This window comes from Rhinoraja longicauda, chromosome 21, assembly GCF_053455715.1.
Source record: "Rhinoraja longicauda isolate Sanriku21f chromosome 21, sRhiLon1.1, whole genome shotgun sequence".
Classification (NCBI taxonomy): domain Eukaryota; kingdom Metazoa; phylum Chordata; class Chondrichthyes; order Rajiformes; family Arhynchobatidae; genus Rhinoraja; species Rhinoraja longicauda.
The window spans coordinates 19,375,201-19,396,793 of NC_135973.1; the positions used below are offsets into that span (position 1 = coordinate 19,375,201).

The following is a 21,593-nucleotide window of genomic DNA, read 5'->3' on the forward strand; positions in this document are numbered from 1 at the left end:
GGCACTGACACACCTCGTGTGACCTTGACATCCACTCAGTAACCCTGTAATGCCCCATTTATCCCCTCTTCCCATTTTAAAGAACAGGACGGTTCAATGACATCATGGGTAGAGCTGCTGCCTCACAGCGCCAGAGTCCCGGTTTCGATCATGACCTCAGGTCTGTCCATGTGGAGTTTGTACGTTATACTGTGATTGCGTGGGTTTCCTCCGGGTGCTCCCAAAGACGTGTGGATTTGTAGGGTAATTGGCCCAAGTGTGTAGGGAATGGATGAGAAAATGGGTTAACATAGAACTAGTGTCAATGGGTGATTGATAGTCTGCGTGGGTAGGAAAAAAAACTGCAGATGCTTGTTTAAATCGAAGATAGACACAAAATGCTGGAGTAACCCAGCGGGTCAGGCAGCATCTCTGGACAGAAGGAATGGGTGACGTTTCAGGTTGAGACACTTCAGACTGATGTCAGGGGAGGGGGCAGGACAAAGATAGGATGTAGTAGGAGATAGGAAGACTAGTGGGAGAACTGGGAAGGGGAGGGGAAAGAGAGGGACAGAGGAACTATCTGAAGCATGGGTATATCTTTGTACTGTGATTGAAATGGCAACATTGATTATTTCACATCCCTGATTTGGAGCTTGTTTTTAATCCTACCGCCGAGGTGCTTTGTGTGATGAGATTTTGGTATTTGAATCCGTGTCTCAGTCATGCCTTTGTGACTGGGGGGAGGGGAGGGGGAGGGGGGGGAGGGGAGGGGGAGGGGAGGGGGAGGGGGGGGAGGGAGGGGGGGGAGGGAGGGGGGGGAGGGAGGGGGGGAGGGAGGGGGGAAGGGGGGGGAGGAGGGGGAGGAGGGGAGGGGGGGAGGAGAAGGGGAGGGGGGAGGGGGGGAGGAGGGGAGGGGGGGGAGGGGAGGGGGGGAGGGGGGGAGGAGGGGAGGGGGGGAGGAGGGGAGGGGGGGGGAGGAGGGGAGGGGGGGGGAGGAGGGGAGGGGGGGGGAGGAGGGGAGGGGGGGGTCAGTGGTGATTGGCAGATGGGTAAAGTAAAAGCGAGAGGTGAATGGGAGACAAAAAGGGTGTCTGATAAGGAAAGAAGATGAGTGAAATGTAAAGCTGAAGGGAGGGATATGGGTGGAAGGAGACAGGGAGATGAGGACCATATAGTGGGAATAATAGATGCGTACAGTGGAAGAGTGGAAAGAACCGCAGATGCTGTTTAAAATCGAAGGTAGACAAGATGTTGGAGTAACTCAGCAGGTCAGGCAGCTAGTCAGTGGGTCAGGCAGGTGAATGGTCTAATCATCATCATATCATCATATATATACAGCCGGAAACAGGCCTTTTCGGCCCTCCACGTCCGTGCCGCCCAGTGATCCCCATACATTAACACTATCCTACACCCACTAGGGACAATTTTTTGCATTTACCCAGCCAATTAACCTACATACCTGTACGTCTTTGGAGTGTGGGAGGGAACCGAAGATCTCGGAGAAAACCCACGCAGGTCACGGGGAGAACGTACAAACTCCTTACAGTGCAGCACCCGTAGTCAGGATCGAACCTGAGTCTCCGGCGCTGCATTCGCTGTAAAGCAGCAACTCTACCGCTGCGCTACCGTGCCGCCCTGAATGTTTTGGGTTTGTTTCTCTCTCCACAGATGCTGACCGAATTGCTGGGTGTTTGCAGCATTTTGCATTGCATTTATTCAAGGCTGAGGTCAATGTTTTTTTTAGACACATATTGCCAGGGAGGACTGAATGAGTGAAAGCATATTGGATGGGACGAATGGTCTCATGTTGGCCTTGCCGTCACCCCAGCTCGCGTGACGTCTGGTCACCTGACCAGCCAGTTGGTCGTCGCAGAGCAGCCAATAACAACAGCGCTTGCGCATATTACCGCATCCGAACTGACCAATAGCGGAGTGCGCTCCACCCGACCAGTCCCGGGGCACGCTGCCGCCAGCCAATAGGGAGGCGCGAGTGCCGCGGCCGGCGGCCAATGGGGGAGCGCGTTGGGATCCGGCGCGATCCGGTCTGAGGCGGCGGCTCGCGCATTGGGCGGTTCCAGGCCGGCGGCGGAAGTGGCGGCGGGAGGCCTGGCTTGTAGGCCCGACAGCAGGAGAGACGTAGCGCGGGTACACCCTGTCTGCGGACACCCACACACCCCGCCGCTTAAAGGGACTGCTCAGGGCGCTCGGAGCATGATCTGGGCCGGGAGGTCATCGCAGCACAACCATGGTGAGTGGGCCTCGGGCTCGCCTGCGCCACCCGCCCCCGCCCCTCCAGTCCGAGACCTTCCCTGGCAGCCTCCGAGCTGCAGTAAGCAGCAGCCCCACTGCGGGGTGAGGCTGACCTGTCCTTGGTCTGTCCCGGCCTGGCGCACAGCCGGGCCCCAGCGCTGCCTTCCCAATAACGGGACGGCGTGGGGCTCCGAGCCTGGCCTTGCTCAGCCGCCGACTCCCGACCACATTGACGGATGTGGTGTGAAGAGGAGGATCCAGCCCTGCCCTGGCGTCCCGCTACTCTGCCTGTGCTCTTTTGCGATCCGGGTGTTTCTCCCGTGCAGTCAGGCTGCAGGTCCCCATTGCCAAACTACATTGCCAAATCATTGCTTCAGTGAAATATGGGCACAAGGAACTGTAGGTGTTGGTCTACAAAAAAAGACACAAAATGCTGGAATGCCTCAACGGGCCAGTCAGCATCTCTGGAGACCACGGTCCACGGACAGGGACATCCTTCCACAGACTGCACAAGTTTTTCATTAATGACCTCTTATATGAGATGCTATCGATCTTGTTGATTTGAACAATGACTTTGCAAATGGTGTGGCTGAATTGGGTGATGTTATCCAGAAGATGTATCTTGCACACACACTGATGTCTATATTGATTGAATATTTGGCATGGAATACACGGCCAGTGAAAGTTAGCTCCAAAAAACACCCTTCAATCCACAGTCTTGACCATTAATCTACACTAATGCTTCTTTTAAGTTCTTCCTTGCATTCACATCAACTTTTAGATTTACCAAGGTGGGGGAAAAAGTCCTGTCCCATGTCGCTGCAGGGATGTTCAGTGATAGATGGCAGTGGCTCTCCCACTGTTGTTGAGCCGCTGGACTCTGGGCAGCCTGGGGAAGGCGCTGAGTGGCTGGGGAGAGGAGGGGGGGACAGGTGAGCCGAGAGCAGGCTCAGCACCAGGCCTCGGCCTCCACCAACGCTCGGCCTCACCGCCGCTCTGCTGCTGCCTTTCTCCTTGGCCCACCTCAGGCTTGCGATTACCTGGTCATGTCCAGGCTCCGGCTGCTTCTCCTGGCACCAAACCTGGCTCTCCCGCCCCCAAGAGACAGGAGGCAGAGCCCTGCTCAATGGGCCCCAACTGCACAGGCACGGACGTGTTTTTTTGTGCACGCGTGGATGGGGTGGCCATGTTACGCAAGTACCAGATCAACGGAGCCCCAACTGTGCATATGCGTTTTTTTAAACTTTAAAATGTGTATAATTTAAAAAATATAGCACCAATTTCAATGAAACTTCTTCCATATGACCACGGGACGACGGTGAGTAGGTGGGCCTAAAATTGTACCGTTTTGGCTGTAGTTCACGAACAAATGAACAAACGAGAGTTTTAGTATATAGATGGAAAATGCTCAGATGGAGGTTACGATGTTGAGAATGTGCATGACTAATATCTGGAGCAAAACAGATCAGTTAGAGGGTGGTGAGTCTGCGGAATTCATTGCCACAGAGAGCTGTGGAGACCAAATCTTTGGGTTTTTATAAAGCGGAGATTCACAAATTTTTGATTAGGAAGGGTGTCAAAGGTTATGGGGATAAAGTAGGAGAATAGGGTTGAGAGGGAAAGTTAGATTAGCCATGATTGAATGGCATAGACTCAATGGGCCGAATGGCCTAATTCTGCTCCTATGATTTATGAACTTATTGAAATCAAGGTAATGCAAAAAAGCAAATGATTTTTTTAATAGGTGTAGTGGAGTCCAATAAGGTTACATATGTAGGCACAAGGAACTGTGGAAGGTTGAATCTTGTGCAAAATACAAAGTACTGGAGGAACTCAGCGGGCCAGTCAGCATCTGTGGAGGGAATGGATCGGTGACATTTAGGTTTGGGCCTCTTCTTCTGACTGAAGAAAGGTTCTGACCCAAAATATCACCTATTCTCTCCTCAGATGCTGACTGGCCTGCTGAGTTAATCCAGCACTTTATGTTGTGCACACTTATGCAATTATTGAATTGGAAGACTGCTTCTGTTCACACAAAATTAAAGATGATAGACATTTAATGTGAAATATGTGTTTAAAGAAGATAGTTCCTTAGTGGATTTGCATCTCTAAAATTAGGTAAATTTTTAGGCTCTGGTAAATTGAATTACATCTGTAACAAGAATTAAGGGAGGAAATGCAGAGGCTCTGATGTCAGGCATGATGCTGGTGGACAGAATGATTGCTAATGGGGTACATTATTTTTAAAAATGCAGAAAGATCCACAGTAATAACAAACCAGCCTAATTCGGAGGGACGTTAACTCATCTAGAAAGGCTCGTTAATCCAAGACAATCAAATGGTTCTCTGGAGAAGATTGCATCCGATTAACAAAAACATTATGAGGAGGTAACATGGTGGATTGATTGAGGGTAGTATTTTTGAGAAAGTATATTTCGATTTTACTAAGGTGCTTAATCAAGTAGACACTCAGAAAAGTGAAATTCCACAGAATGCAAAGGACCAAGCCACGTCCAATTCAAAATTGGCTTCTTAGTTAAAAGAGCATACAATGGTTATGGAGATTTAACACCTGCAATCCAATAACATTTGGGTTCTAGAGCATTTGGGATTAAAGCCAAATACAAAAAAATGCAGCTGCTGGAGATGCTCGGCAGATTAGATGGCAACATTGGAGAGAAACTTTTTGAGCCTCTTAAACTTTTCCCTCCATCCCTCTCTCCCCTTCCCCCAAATGTGCCATCTCTGGATCTTAAGGGCCTGTCCCAATTAGGCGATTTTTTTAGGCGACTGCCATAGTCGTAGCAGGTCGCCGAAAAACCGGCGACTGGACCCCCCACGACAATGTCTACGACAAGCTACAACAACCTACCACCTAGTCAACGTCATGCTACGGTAAGCTACCGACAACCGGTGACCCAGTCGTCGCGAGTAGGACGTCCACCTACGACCGCACCTACGACGACACCTATGATAACCTGCCAGCACTGAGGCGACAACCGAAGTTAACCTACGTCCACCCGCGACATGCTATGACAAACTAAGACCCTGAAGACTGAAGACAATTCACGTTTCACCCGCTTTCCCTATAAAAGGAGGTGTATGGTAGGCATCATGACTATTTGAAAGTGATGCCATGAGAAACTACTCTGAAATACAATAACTTCAATTTTCCGCCAAAATGTCAAAAATTTCCTTTATCGATATTGAAACAAACAAAATTTTTAAAAAGATTGCTAAGAACATACAACAGTGCACACAAAAATATTATAATAAACTTCAATAAATCTCAATAAACTTCAAACCTCAAACTTTAAAATTCAAACTTTAAACAGAATACAAGTGCAAAAACATACAAAACCTCACATCATTTATGGACACATTACACAGATGGGTGATCAGATCAAGTCCACACTTGGAATTCACCGAAGTCAGCACTGGCGACAACCTACATCATCTGGGACAACCTATGACAGCACCTACATCACGATACGTCAGGCTACGCTCATTGACGTCAGACCCACTGTCGCCGAAAAGTTTTCAACATTCTGAAAATCCAATGGTGACCAGAAAGATGCTACGACTCTTTGGAGACTACTTACGACCATACAGGCGACATCCCGGCGACCATGTGGCGACAACCTTGTCGCCTAAGTGGGGCAGGCCCTTTACGTTTTCCTGGGCCTCAGGGATTATAGCCCTGGAATGTTGACCATTTTTTCCTCCACACCTTGGTGCCTGGCTTAATATTTATAGAATTTTCTGTTATATTTCAGTGCTGGAATACCTTGAGGATTATTAATGATGAGACAAAATAGGAAGAAAGATATAGAATGCCTGAATGAATCAATCCATGTTCATCAAATGTAAAAATAAATGCAAGGAAACACATTTTGGGCAGGCAAACATTTTTGTGCTGTGCACTGGTGACTCTGTCTTGGGAAAACACTAGCAATTGCACTCAACATTACTTTCCCAAAGCTTTGAGGTGTTTAGTTTCCACATTAAATTCTTTGAAATTGATTGTACTCCCATGGGGTGACATCAATGGGAGCCATTGATCTATAATTTTCATGTGTGCCCACTAACTTATTTATGTTCTTGTATATGCTGCATACCAGTCAATGTGGATCTGCTTGCCATTGTTGGATTCCTGGAAACATGGTGCTTTACACTTGCCCTCTGGGAAAGTCATGAGGCATGCTAACTCAATTGGAAAAGCAGCCAGGCGTAGTTTACATCACCAATAGCAGTTAATAAATAAGATTCAAGAGCTATGGGTGAGTGTTGAGCTGGTACTGTTGACCAGAGGTGACTCCTTATGGATGCCAGGACTTGTATTGCTAATAATTTGTTTCTATGTTGCTACTTTTAACAGTGAAGCAGATTCGTATCCCTAAAGATTTGGTTTGAGCTCATGGATGTTCGGTTGACCACAGCAAGATTTGCTGTAGATTTTGTTCTTGCAATTGCCTTGAGTTGTGCATCTTTGTTAGTCTATTGTAACTATTTCTCTTCTCACTCACTAGATGTTTGAAGTTACTTGGTTTCTAGTGATTTACTAACACTGTTGGTGACGAAACGTCTGAAATTTATCAAGGCAATAACACCCTCAAGCACATACTACCACGCATTTAATTGGGTGGTCAGCTAGCCCTCTTGGTCTCGCATTGGACTAAAGTGTTTGGCTTCCTGATGAATACTGACAAACTTTCAGAGTATTAAACAGCTTAAATAATTTTGTTGATGAAATTCCAAAATATATACGCAATTCACACAAATGCAGGCTGTGTTCTACACATAGTTTCAAACGTTTACAGTCACACATGGAGTAATCTCTTAAGAACAGGTTACTTTGTGCCCTTGGGTTGATTGGTGTAAATTACTTTTAGTTTCCTTCCAAAGCCCTTTGAATAGATACCAACATGCCTAACACAACTTGCAGCAGCGAAACTGCACTGTGCTAGGTTTGAGTTTATTATTGTCTGAGGTACAGTGAAAAGCTTTGTTTTGCATAGCATCCAATCAGATGAAATAATAGTACAGTAGACAAACGCAATCAATTCATACTCCAGCACAATAGGTAGAGCGAAAGGGAAGAAACAGAGTGCAGAATATAGTTCTCAATATTGTAGCGCGACAGTTCCAGAGACAAAGTTCAATTTTCTACACTGGGATGGAGGTGAATCGGACAGTGCCCTGGTTTGTGGAAGGACCATTCAATTGGAGGGAAGATAGAGCATCCCTCACTAATCTCCAGGCTACATTTTGGTTTCTTTTGGATAATTTCAGCCACACGATTGCTCTGTTAAATGACATCAACCATCTGGTCAGGGAACTGGCCAGTAAAACCTACTATCACTTCACAGAATGCTGAGCGCATTGGAGGCTAACTGTTGTCTCATGGCTTTGTATAGAACTTCATTTGTCAAAGTTCCTATATCAGTGCCTTGGACCAACCTTCAAAATAGGGAATGCTTTCACTTTTATTGTGGGTGTGAGCTTCAGTTTTGTAACTGGTGGTTGGGCAGGATGTACAGCTGGCTCTGGAGCACACATCCTCTCTACTGTAACTGGGATGTTGTCAGTTGCCTTGTCCTTTGCTGTGTCCTATGCCCCCAACTGATTCTTGATATTGTCTGAATTGAATTGATTGAAGACACTCATCTTTGTGTCTGTGGTTTCAGGCACAAGCCCTTCTGGCTGCGAATGCTTCAGTATTGACAGTGCTTGCTCCAAGCCCTGCCGTTGTTCAGAGTAAGGATGTTCTTGCAACTGCTACCTGTTGGTTCATCTATTCGTGACTAGATTACACATTGTTGGCACGGATCAATTAGTTCTGCAGTTTAGCTCACAGAGTTGAGCCGATTTATCAGGTGGGCACCTCGTGTTTATGGAGTCGGGGCTACTCTGGGCCAAATGGTTACAGTGTGCAGATTTCTGTTAATGGTTTGCAGCGCCTTATGGATGTCCACTTTTGAGATGCTTGATCTGAACTGCGTCTGTCACATTTAAAACAGTGGAAGTGCCATGCACCACAAAGTGTGTGCTCTGTATGAGATTTAGGACTTCGCCATAAGGATGACCACTTCGCCAGTGGTCCCTGCTGTCGTGAGACGATAGATCAGCCTGAGGTAGTTTGGTGATAGAGGTAAAATAGATTATTATCTTGCTGATTAATTTTCTGCCTGCTACAGGCCAGCAACATTGAGCCAACTTAGCTAGTGAGATGGGGCCACCCAGGCACTCCAAGTGCACCAGAGTGTGTTCTCTCTGCTACTTTTAGTAGCTTCTACTGTGTATTACTCAGCATGGAGTAGAAGTGATTTGTCAGCAGAGGGAGGACAGTGGGTGGTGATCTCACATAGAGAATGATGTTCTTAATATACAAGGAATTGAAGGGTTGATCAGATGTTGTTTCCATGTATACCTAACACCTATCGTTCTTTCCCACTGGCCCCTCAAAGTGCTAATGACTTGCTTCACTTTCATTTTGTCATTCACTCATGTTTCGAAGAATGTTTCTATATTTTCTTACAATACTGGCCAAAGCAGTCTGTGCTGCCTCTCTGAGCACCACCACCCACTTATTCTCCCACTTGTTTTCCTGCAACCTATTCTCCCTCGTGCTCATCACCTCCTCCACATCCTCCCCCCACCAGCTTGTCTTGGAGATGGGGGATGCACCGGAGGTTGCAGCACTGAAAAAAAAACCCAGGCAGTCACAGAGCCCAGAGCTGTGTGGCAGTAGGGCTTGCTGCTATGCCACGTATGTGATGAGATTCCATCAAAATGTACAAAATACTGACATGGCTCAACAGGCCAGATGTCGGGAAAGGGTTTCTCCTGACTAGTGAGGACTAGAACTAGGGGGTCATGGTCTCAGAATACGGGTAAAGCATGAGAAATTTCATCTTTCAGCATGTTGTGAAAATCTCTTCCGCTGAACGCTTTCAAGAGAGAGCTAGATAGAGCTCTTAATGATAGTGGAGTCTGGGTATGGGGAGAAGGCAGGAACCGGGTACTGATTGTGAATGATCAGCCATGATCACATTGAATGGCGGTGCTGGCTCGAAGGGCCGAATGGCCTACTCCTGCACCTATTGTCTGTTGAACACTATTGAGGCATGGTTGCTGAGGCCAAGATAGGTGCAGCTTGTAGAACAAATGCCTCGCAGGTCCAGTGTACTGTGGGTTCAGTCCTGACGTGCAGCGCTGTCTGTATAGAGTTTGCGTTTCCCCCCTTGGCCTATGTGAGCTTCCACCAACTGCTCCAGTTTCTTGCAACATCCCAGAGACATCCTGGATGGTAGATTTAACCTAAGTTGGGAGTAGGAGGAATGAGGGAAATTAAGATATGGGTGTATAGGATTGCTCTGGGGGCAAACAATGTGAAGGACTATGAGGCGAGCAGGTATTGAGGTGGAGGATCAGTCATAATGGTACCAAAGGCAGAGTACCCCTGAAGGGCCAGGAGGCTGCCCACTGGGCACTTTTGTTGATGTGCTCCAGAATTGATAAAGGATGTACTGGCTGATGATCAGATTCTCTCTCCCCTTGTCATATCAAAGCTCATCCAAAGTGGAACTGCCTTCAGAGATATGTTGGGCAATTCATTTGGGGAGTTGCCTTAGAGGGAGTACAGAGAAGGTTCACCAGATTGATCCCTGGGATGGCGGGACTTTCATATGAAGAAAGACTGGATAGACTAGGCTTGTACTCGCTGGAATTTAGAAGACTGAGGGGGGATCTTATAGAAACATATAAAATTCTTAAGGGGTTGGAGAGGCTAGATGCAGGAAGATTGTTCCCGATGTTGGGGGAGTCCAGAACCAGGGGTCACATCTTAAGGATAAGGGGGAAATCTTTTAGGACCGAGATGAGAAAACATTTCTTCACACAGAGAGTGGTGAGTCTGTGGAATTCTCTGCCACAGAAGGTAGTTGAGGCCAGTTCATTGGCTATATTTAAGAGGGAGTTAGATGTGGCCCTTGTGGCTAAAGGGATCAGGGGGTATGGAGAGAAGGCAGGTACAGGTTACAGATCTGGATGATCAGCCATGATCATATTGAATGGCGGTGCAGGCTCGAAGGGCCGAATGGCCTACTCCTGCACCTATTTTCTATGTTGAAGCCTGACAAGAGTGCGTACTGTAAATGGGAGGATAATACATAGAACATAGAAAAATAGGTGCAGGAGGAGGCCATTCAGCTCTTCTAGCCAGCCCCACCATTCAATATGATCATGGCTGATCATCTAAAATCAGTACCCCGTTCCTGCTTTTTCCCCGTATCCCTTAATTCCTTTAGCGCTAAGAGCTAATATTGAGTAGAGTATGGGAACGGGGACCATGGGGGTTTGTCCACAGATATAGAAAGGCAGTAGAACATAAATGAGGTGCTCCCAAATATGTATGGGATGTTTTATTTTATTAGTTGGGGCAGAGGATATAAGAACAGGGAGGTTATGTCATACAGCACTAGTTTCTTTAATTGTATACTTGACAGCAGTGCAATATCTATGGAGAAAGCAGCGTGCTGAGAGACTAAGGACACATCAAACTATGGTGTTTGGTCGGAATACAATGGATCTCTGCTTGAGGCAGTGATTATCTGGGTTACGTTTCTCAGGATTGCCTTGTGCCTAGCCACTTGCCACACTTCCTACATAAAGAGAGCCGTTGTCACTAATGAATTGCAAGTGAAAGAGCAGCTGAGTGTCATACTCTCTCCAATATATACAACATTCTCATCACATTTGAAACAATCACAAACAATTTTGTGCTTTTGCCTGAAAATCAGTTTTAGGTTGAATAGCGAGGTTATGGCCTGCTATACCTTACTGGCCAAAGAAACACGACTATTTACCCTGTGGAGCGATGATGTTGGCTAACCTGCCAGACAGGGCGCCTCCACTGCTTTAGGTGTAGGTTTATTATTGTCACGTGAACAGTGAAAAGCTTTGTTTTGCATGATAATACTATAGATAAATACAATCAAGTCAAACTCGTACAATAGGAAGAGCAAAGAGGAAGATACAGAGTGCAGAATATAGTTCTCATCAGTAGTGCATCAGTTCCAGAGGCAAAGTCTACAGTCCGCAGTGGGGTAGAGGTGAATCATACAGAACCCTAGCTTAGAAACATAGAAAATAGGTGCAGGAGGAGGCCATTTGGCCCTTCGAACCAGCACCACCATTCATTATGATCATGGCTGATCATCCACAATCAGTAACCCATGGCTGCCTTCTCCCCATATCTCTTGATTCCGCTAGCCCCTAGAACTCTATCTATGCTCTTTTAAATTCATCCAGTGAATTGCCCTTCACTGCCTTCTGTGGCAGAGAATTTCACAAATCACTGGATGAAATTCTTTTTCTCATCTCAGTTGTAAATGGCCTCCCCTTTATTCTTAGACTGTGGCCCCTGGTTCTGGACTTCCCCAACGTTGGGAACATTTTTCCTGCATCTAGCTTGTCCAGTCCTTTTATAATTTTATACATTTCTATAAGATCCCCTTTCATCCTTCTAAATTCCAGTGAATACAAGCCCAATCTTTCCTCATATGACAGTCCTGCCCTCCCGGGGATTAACCTCGTGAACCTACGCTGTACTGCCTCAATAGCAAGGATGTCCTTCCTCAAATTAGGAGACCAAAACTGCACACAATACTCCAGATGTGGTCTCTGGGACCCTGTACAACTGCAGAAGGACCTCTTTACTCCTATACTCAAGCTTATGGAAGAAGCATTCAGAAACCTAATACAGAGGGCACAAAGGTATTCCCAAGTCTGGTGGTGCATCCTTTCAATCTTCTGCACCTTCTGCTGGACAGGAGCAGAGAGAATGAGGTGTGACTGGGTGGGACAAGTATTTTTGATTATATTGGCTGTTTTCTGAAGCAATGCGAAGTATAGATAAAGTCAATGGTGGGAGTCTGGTGTGTGTTATTTACTCTCTGCAATTTCTTGCGGTCTTGGGCACAGCTATTCCCAAACAAAGGAGTGATGCAATCTGATACTATGCATTCTATGGTATATCTAGAAGTCTGTAAGAGTCACTGGAGATGTGCAACATTTCCTCGGACACCTCAGGAAGTATACGTATTGGGGTGTTGCCTTGGCTGTTGCATCAATGTGGTTGGTGCACGACTGATCATTGGTAATATTAAAGCCATGGAACTTGAAGCTCTCAACCATTTCCACTTCAGCACTATTGATGCTGATTGGGCATGTGCTCCACCATTTATTCCCACATCTGTAATGCTTTTGTATTTGGAAGAAAAAGCGCCCACAATAACAGTAGTGCTGTCTTCACATGTGGCACGATAAAAGAGCAAATGATCTGGTGGTGTCAAAGGTGTAGCCCACCTCAACTTTCCTCACTTTGCTCATGTCTCAATATTTACTCATTAGATTTTGACGGGAGGAGCTACAGGCATTGAAAGAATAACAAACTTGCCTGTGGGACTAAGATACTGATTGATAAGGTCTGTTTTTTTGGCACAATGCTGTATGGCAGTGAAGCTTGGAATACACGTGGTTACCAACCTCCAGTGTCCATGGTGTATTCTAGGCCTTTTATGTTAGGTAGTTTTATCCTGATACATTAGATTGATTGCTGGGGGCCTGGAACACCCAGCCAGGGTTGGTGGTGGAGGCAGATATTGTAGTAGTATTTAAGAAAGTGCAGGGAATAGAGAGATATAAATTATGCACAGGCAGATGAGATCAGTTTATTTTGACATTATGTTTGGCACAAACATTGTGGGCCGAAGGGTCTGTTCTTGTGTTGCACTGTTCTAGGATGTTCTATGTACCTTTCAAATGCAGAAATTTCAAGCAACCCAGCACTTACCAGGCAAGAACACAGCAATGGAGTAACTCAGTGGGTCAGACAGCATCTCTGGAGAAAATGGATTGGTGAAATGTAATCGGTGAAAGAGTGAAATGTAAAGCTGGAGGGAAGGATAAGTGTGGAATGGCAGGGAGCGGAAAGCGCTTTGTGGTTTCTTCTGCTGCCATTTCTGCTCTTGGCTGTGGCTCTAGCGATTAATTTAAGAGAATGCTGGGAGTGAAGCTTAAGTGAGAGTGTGTGTGTGTGGTTAATATATTTTGTGTTTGGTTGACATCATGCAGTTGGACTCATCAGTCATCTGAAAAATGTACAGGATAGAAACATAGCTTGAGTATGCGAGGGGTTTGGCTGTGTTGATTAAAGCAGAAACCCAGGCACTGTCTTGGTTTATTATTACCGAGATATAGTGGGCAAAATTTGTTTACGTACATCCATTCAAATCAGACTGCACACGAGTACTATCGAGCCCTGCACAAGTACAACAGGTAGTGTGTGGAGAAAAACGCTGGAGCGCAGAACGTACTATAATATACTCGGGGCGAACAGTGGTGCAACGGTAGAATTTCTGCTTAATAGAGCCAGAGATCTGGGTTCGATCCTGACCTTGGGTGCTGTCTGTACAGAGATTATATTTTCTCCGGTTTCCTCCCCACACTCCCAAGACGTGTAGTTTTGTGGGTTAATTGGTTTCAGTAAATTCTAAATTGTCCCTAGTGGGTAGGATAGTGCTAGTGAACACTAGCATGATTGCTGGTCGGCATGGACTCGGTGGGCCGAAGGCCCTGTTTCCATGTTGTATCTCTAAAGTCTTAAGACCATTCAGCATTTATGGCATTACAAGTAGGCTGGAAGATCAGGATTACACCCTAGATTATGGAAGGACGGCTCAGCGGGGAATAAACTGTTCTTCAATCTGGTGCTACATGCTTTCAATCTTTTATATCTACTGCCCGACAGGAGAGCGGGGAGATGGAATGACTGGGATGTCAAAGTTCCTTGTTTATGCTGGCAGCATGAAGTTAGATGCATTTAATTGGGGGGGGGGGGGGGGGGGAGAGTCTGGTCTGCATGATGAACTGTGCTACATCCAGGTCTCTGCAATTATTACACCCTTGGGCAGAGCAGCTGCCAAACCATGTAGTGATGCATCCCAATAGGGCACTTTTTATGGTGTATCTGTAGAAGTTTGTGAGAGTTGTTGGAGATATGCTGAACTTCTTTAGTCTTTTGAGGAAGCAGAGGCGTTGGTGTGCTTTCTTGGCTGATGCTGTAATGTGTTTGGTCCAGGAAAGGTTGGTGATATTTTGCCTTGGAACTTGAAACTCTCAACCATCGCCATTTTGGCACCATTGACGCTCATTGTGCCCTTTCCTTGTAGTGTTAAGCAAGTGAAATTCTCCATCTGCGTGAGACTGAGGCTGCAGGAAAGTGGCAATGCACCAGTACTTTGTTGTTAAAAATGAATTGGGATCAGTAAGTTTCCATATTGTAGATAGACACAAAATGCTGGAGTAACTCAGTGGGACATGCAGCATCTCTGGAGAGAAGGAATTGGTGACATTTCGGGTCGCGGCCCTTTTTCAGAGATGCTGCGTGTCCCGCTGAGTTACTCCAGCATTTTGTGTCTATCTTCGATTTAAACCAGCATCTGCAGTTCTTTCCTACGCAGTTTCCATATTGTGCTGCCGTGGGTAATTTCAGGAGACTGCAGCTGATTGGGATGAGGATTAAAAAAAATTAAAAGTTTTTTTTCTTCTATACAATCTGTACTCCAAATCTTCCATGCACAGTAGAGCTCTAAACAACTATGGTCTTTTTCTACATTTGAACAATGGAAGAATGGAGTAGAATTCAGCCTGTAAATGGGTGCGACCAGATACTAAGATCAATAAATTGTTTGAAGACCGGAATAGTTATGGACAGGTAATATTGCTGCTTTGATTAGTCAGGGATGTGAGTCAATCAAATCGAGCTCTGTAAAGCGTTGTACTTTGCCCCTGTAATGTATGTTAACCTCTGCCTTTGATTGTTCTGTCAGGGTAATATTATTTTCCTTGTTGTGAGGAATTTGAGAGTGCTGACTGATAAAGGAAAGAGGAATAAAGGAATGTAAATCCATGGGATGGGATTAAGGTTTGGTTGGCCCCATTGGTCAGTTTTGCTATGCAATCTATGCATTGTCAACAACTAGAAGGCAGTTCTGTGCTTTGGGCTCATGCCTGTTTGGAGCTGGATCAGATCTCTGGATGAGGGGGGGTTGGGCATTTCTGCTTGATTGTAGGCCAATACAGCTTCATGTAGAGGCTGAGGCTGCTCAGGATCACTGTGTAGACAGTTATTGGTAACGTGAGAGGCAGTGATTTCTTTGCCATTTGTTTACAGGTCACCTAAGATTGAGGAAGGGAAACTGAATTTCAATTTTACTGCTTGTAATAGTACAATATGTAGGCCCACAACCAGCAAGAGGGTATAGAACTGATGTTTTAAATTCCCTTGTTCTATATAATTTTATTTTTCTTTGCTACATTCAGATAAACCAAACTGCACACCTACACTTCTGTGTGAGTTAGTGAGAAAGAGACCCTTGAGTAATTTGGGGCTGCCAGCATGTAAATTTAGGTAAGAGTGTGCCTGGACTTGCAGTCATGAATGCTGATTGAAGCTGGCAGTTTGTGGTGTTGAACAGGACTGTTTTCAGATGTTTACAGTGAAACTGCCTTTGGCACACAAATATTCTGAATAACAAGATGGCTTCAAGAACACTTTGAATGCACTGTGATGTAGCAAAGGCAACAGGTTGGGGAAAGTTTGAATGCTGGATTTGATCTTGTCGCAGTTTCACTTATTTTAAAAAGAATTTAAACCTCCGTTCTTGGACACAAGTGTTGGAATGTTCAATGTAAAATTGAGAGTCAGCTGCAAATATGAGGCAGTTGAGTCTGGTTGTTCCTCTAAACAGCTCCTTCCCCCGTGTCTGTGTACCTTCTCACTCCCCTACTCCGTCTTCTATTTTGCCATTTCTTTACCATTTTCCCTTTCCAGTCTGACTTGGCACCTGCTGACTCCACTTCTACTTTATTTACTGAGTTTTTTGTGTTCATTTTTTTGTTGTAGGCTGCACTTGCTTTGACTCATCAATAAAATCAGGGACTGAGACAAAAACTAAAAGGGTCAGGCAGCATCTGTAGTAAAAGAAACAGTTAAGTGTGTTTACTTGTTGCGTGTACCTGCAATGGAACAATAATATTATTTCTTACTGCAGCGTTACAGGTCCATTAATGCAATAACGTAGATATAGAAACAAGTGGACCCATTGGGCGCAAACCTCCTGCATTGATGCAGCACCCACTCCCCCTCCATCCCCCACCCCCTCCCTCCCCCACCCCACTCCACCTCCCCCTCTCACCCAACTCCACCTCCCCCTCTCACCCACTCCCCCTCCCCCCCCTCTCGAACTCCCCCTCCCCCCCCCCCGGGAACAATAATATTATTTCTTACTGCAGCGTTACAGGTCCATTAATGCAATAACGTAGATATAGAAACAAGTGGACCCATTGGGCGCAAACCTCTCCTGCACTGATGCAGCATCCACTCCCCCCTCCCCCACACTCCCCCCTCCCCCCCACTCCCCCCTCCCTCCCCCCCACCCCACTCCACCTCCCCCCACTCCCCCTCTCGCCACCACACCCACTCCCACCCCCCCACTCCCGCCCCCCCTCCCCCCACACCCCCACCCTCTCGAACTCACCATCTCCCCCCCCCCGGAACAATAATATTATTTCTTACTGCAGCGTTACAGGTCCATTAATGCAATAACATAGATATAGAAACAAGTGGACGCATTGGGCGCAAACCTCTCCTGCACTGATGCAGCACCCACTCCCCCTCCCCCACACTCCCCCTCCCCCCCCACTCCCCCTCCCCCCCCACTCCCCCTCTCCCCCACTCCCCCTCCCCCCCACTCCCCCTCCCCCCACTCCCCCTCCCCCCCACCCCCCTCTCCCCCCATTCCATCCCCCTCAACCCCCATTATCCTCCCTCCATCCACCCATCCCCCCTCCCTCCATCCCCCCCCCCCCCTCCCTTCCTAGGAGATAGATTTAAAATTTTAAATGTGAATAACTTAAAAAATACAATACCAATTTCTATGAAACCTTTCATTAGGTCCAAAGGGACGACGGTGAGTAAGGTGGGCCTAAAGTTGTCACGCTATCGTGTACCGTTTTGGCTGTAGTTCAGGAACAAACAAACAAACAAGAGTTTTAGTATATAGATAACATAAATTAATCATCAGTAATACCCTGTCAATGTTTATAGTCTGTGAACCTCCTTATTTGTTAACTGTTTTTATCTTTAGTTTCAGATATCATATCATATGTGCAGCACCCGTAGTCAGGATCGAACCTGAGTCTCCGGCGCTGCATTCGCTGTAAAGCAGCAACTCTACCGCTGCGCTACCGTGCCGCCCTATATCCTGCATGTGCAGGTTTTTATTTCCAGAGATTAATTTCTTCTCCAGTTCTAAGGCCTGCCAGTGCACCTCTTGCCCCCTCAAGATTGTGCCAGTATGTTTCAAGATGCCAAAAAGAAATACTTTTTAAGTGGCTTCAGGCTGCATTTTGTGTGAACTGAACGTTGAATCTGATGAAGCAATATCTTTGCATCAACTTTAAGGTTAATGTTATCTGTTTTGCTTTGTAGTTTGCTGCATTGTGGTGTATTGTAGTGTCACTTAACTACCATAAATTATTGCTTACTGTTACACATTTAAGGGGGGAAAAATGAGTTCTAAAGTAGTTCATTATAAAGGAGGAGCAGTGTGATCAGAGAGTGAAGGGTGTTGTTCATACTATCTTTGCTTTATAGCCGAAAGATGGAGTTGATCAGCAGTCGAACATATTGGAGGCCACATTAGATATAATTTTGTGAAAGTTTGGTTAAGTCTTACAGTGTGTGAACACTTATAAAATAGCAATCATGATCTACTTCAGTGTAGTGTTGAAAAGAGAGATGTGAAACAGCTACCCGGCTTTCTAAACTTTTTATTGTAAACTAATTTTTCTGACTTATTTTCTATGTAATGAGATGAAGAACATCATGATAAATAAAGAAAATCACCTTTGAATGTAAATATTGTAGAGTTGAGAGAGTTGTTTAAAATAATTTGTGATGTGGAAGCCTGAAGGATAAGATCTTTGATTGGTGTGGAAAGCCATGCAGATTCTGATTTTCAAATTGCGATGAGTTATTGTCCTGTGCACCAGGGTACAATGAAATTCCTTGGTCCTATGAAGCTCACAGAGTAAACAGTATACATACAGTAATGATAAATACAACAATCATACATACGCTTGCAAGGCAGCAGATGGTGGAAGATATCCGTGCAATTCAAAGTAACAAAAAATATTAATGTTTATCATGGAATAAGTGGAGGTGCTGCCATGTACCAGCTTTCTCCCCTATTCTATCAGTCTGAAAGGTCCTGAATCGATATGTCATCTCCTATTTCTCTCTATAGGTGCTGCCTGGTCCACTGAGTTTCCTCCAGCAGGTTTTTTTTGCTGGTGTTTAATTGCAAAGAGAGATTACACAAACCAAGATATTCTCTGGAATTTAAAAGGTTATCAATTTGATATTCTGAATGTAAAATAATCTGATATGGTATTTATAGAAAGTATTTCCACCAGTGGGTGTCAAGGAATAGGTGGTGCATTGTAAAGATTAAAGCCAAGCCTTTTTAGGAATAAACTTATGGAAATAGCTCTGAAGTGATAGAAAGAAAGAAGTCTTACACAAACAATAAACCCTAATTACTAATTTTACATTAAGAATTGATTTTCATTAACAGATGTTATTAAAAGATATCAAACAATAGTAGGCGGAAAAAACTGCAGATGTTGGTTTAAATCGAAGGTAGACACAAAATACTGGAGTAACAGTGGGTCAGGCAGCATCTCTGGAGAGAAGGAATGGGTGATGTTTCGGGTCGAGGCCCTTCTTCAGACTGATAGTAGATAAGTAGAGTGGATGGCAGATTGACAGGTTTATTAAATAGCTCTGGAAATACAAGGGGCCAGATACATGATCTCTGTTGTCTGGTTCTGGTGTGTAGAGCTGTGACTGTGAGACACCACCAGGTGAGTGGCTTCCATTTCATCCAATGTTTATAAAACTAGAGAGTTTAATATGACAATGTAAAATGTGTAAGCTGGAAGAGGGTAGAAGTGTTGTATGTATTGTTGTTTGGCCTTTTATTGGCTTGCTGGAACACCACACAAGTAATGTTTTGATAAAGGAAATAGCTTGTCTGGTTTTATGGTTTCACTATAACAGGAATGTTATTGTTGAATATTTGTCTACTTCTGATCATCAGCAATGTGATATCGAAGTAATCTCCAGTGCCCATGTGGGTATTGCCTGAACCACGCAGCTCCAGCCAAGGCTTTATCACAGCCTTAGACCAAAGATCGGCCAAAAGGCTAAGTTCCAAAGTGAGTGAAGTGTGAGCACTTGAATGTGTGTCATGGAGCCGTGGGAAAGTGAAGGTCATTGGGCATCAAAGTGAAGCTCTCCGATTAGAGCTTGATCTCTTTTGGTTAGAATACTGTACACAGCTATGGTCAACCCACTGCAGGAAGGATATGATAGCATGAGAAAGGGTGCGGAGGAAATAACCAGGATGTTACCTGGGAAGGAGAATGATGGTTATGAGAGACTTTAGGTTATTGTTTCACAACGAAGGAATATATGTTTTGGCAGGTTTAGCTGAGAGCGAGAGTGAAATAGAGAGCTATTTCCCCTTGGAGAGATCCTAAGCAGGGGACACAAATTGAACATGCAGTAGACAGAGGGTGAAAGAATATCACCTGATGGGGAGTAGAATCGTGGATCTCTGCCCCTAAAGGCTTTGGATGCAGAACACTTCAGGGCAAGATGCCTGTGTAAGCTGAAATTGGTGGGGCTCTGTCTGGACAACGAGCTAGCAACTGGGGTTACCTTGAATAACATGCCTTTCAGACTACATAGATGTTGTGGGCCCTCTTGGCTCATTTAGGAGCCATTGGATGTATCATTCCCACGTGGATTGCAGTATGTGTTTTGATGGCCCAGGAGAAAGTTTCAGCTGACCCAGTCTCTGCTTATAAGCCCAGTGGTATGAACGTTGACTTCTCCAACTTTAGATAGTTCCTCTGTCCCTCTCTTCCCCTCCCCCTTCCCAGATATCCCACTGTCTTCCTGTCTCCACCTATATCCTTCCTTTGTCCAGACATCAGTCTGAAGAAGGGTCTCGACCCGAAACGTCGCCCATTCCTTCTCTCCTGAGATGCTGCCTGACCTGCTGAGTTACTCCAGCATTTTGTGAATAAATACCTTCGATTTGTACCAACATCTGCAGTTATTTTCCTACATCATCTATAATGGAAGAGGGGAAGCCCCGTTTCCTGAAGAATGAGGACATCTCTGATGCCTTAGCGTGAAAAACCTCATCCTGGGCGCAGATGCGGCGTAGACGGAGGAATTGGGAGTAGGAGATAGACATTTTGCAGGAGACAGGGTGGGAAGAAGTGTAGTCCAAATAGCTGTGCGAGTCAGTGGGTTCATAGTAGATGTAGGTCACTCGTCTGTCTCCTGTGATGGAGATGGTGAGGTCCAGAAATGGTAGGGAGATGTTGGAGATAGTCCAAGTATATTTAAGAGCAGGATGGAAATTGGAAGTGAAGTGTATGAAGTCAGTGAGTTCTGCATGGGTATAAGAGGTAGCACCAATGCAGTCGTCGATGTAGCGGAGGTAGGGTTTGGGGATGGGGCCAGTGTACGTCCGGAAACAGGGATTGTTCGACGTACCCGACAAAGAGGCAGGCATAGCTAGGGCATGCCCATAGCCACGCCTCTGGTTTGGAGGAAGTGGGAGGAGTCAAAGGAGACGTTGTTAAGGGTAAGAACCAGCTCTGCTAGGCGGAGGAGAGTGTTAGTAGATGGGGATTATAGTCGAGGAAGAAACGGAGGGCTTCAAGACCATCCTTGTGGGGGATGGAAGTGTAGAGTGACTGGACATCCATGGTAAAGATGAGGGAGTGGGGGCCTGGAAACCGGATGTTATCGAGGAGAGGGAGAGCACGTGAGGTGTCTTGGACGTAGGTGGGGAGGGATTTGACCAGGGGGGATAGGATGGAGTCAAGGTAGGTGGAAATAAGTTCGGTGGGACATGAACAGGCAGAAACAATGGGTCTGCCGGGACAGTTCTGTTTATAGATTTTGGGAAGAAGGTAAAATCGGGCCGTGCGGGGCTGGGGAACTATAAGTTTGGAGGCATTAGAGGGTAGAGCGCCGGAAATGGTGAGGTCCGTGATGGTGTTGGTGATTAAGGTCTGGTGTTTGTCGGTGGGGTCATAGTCCAAGGATAAGTAGGAGGAGGTGTCTGAGAGTTGTCGTCTGGCCTCGGTCCGGTAGAGGTCAACACGCCAGTCTACCACAGCACCTCCCTTGTCAGTGGGTTTGATTACTA

The 21,593-nt window shown here is 45.8% G+C and overlaps 1 protein-coding gene across 3 annotated transcripts in view; it reads left to right on the top strand.

Moving 5' to 3' along the window:
- Window positions 1-2,036: 2,036 nt before the first annotated feature.
- The window catches only part of xpo6 (exportin 6), an 83,832-nt gene continuing 64,275 nt past the window's right edge, over window positions 2,037-21,593 (top strand). For all 3 annotated transcript variants that reach the window (XM_078417970.1, XM_078417969.1, XM_078417971.1), the window contains exon 1: window positions 2,037-2,230. In XM_078417970.1, the coding sequence (XP_078274096.1) occupies window positions 2,228-2,230 (3 nt within the window). In that variant the 5' untranslated portion in view covers window positions 2,037-2,227. The remainder of the gene's footprint in view (window positions 2,231-21,593) is intronic.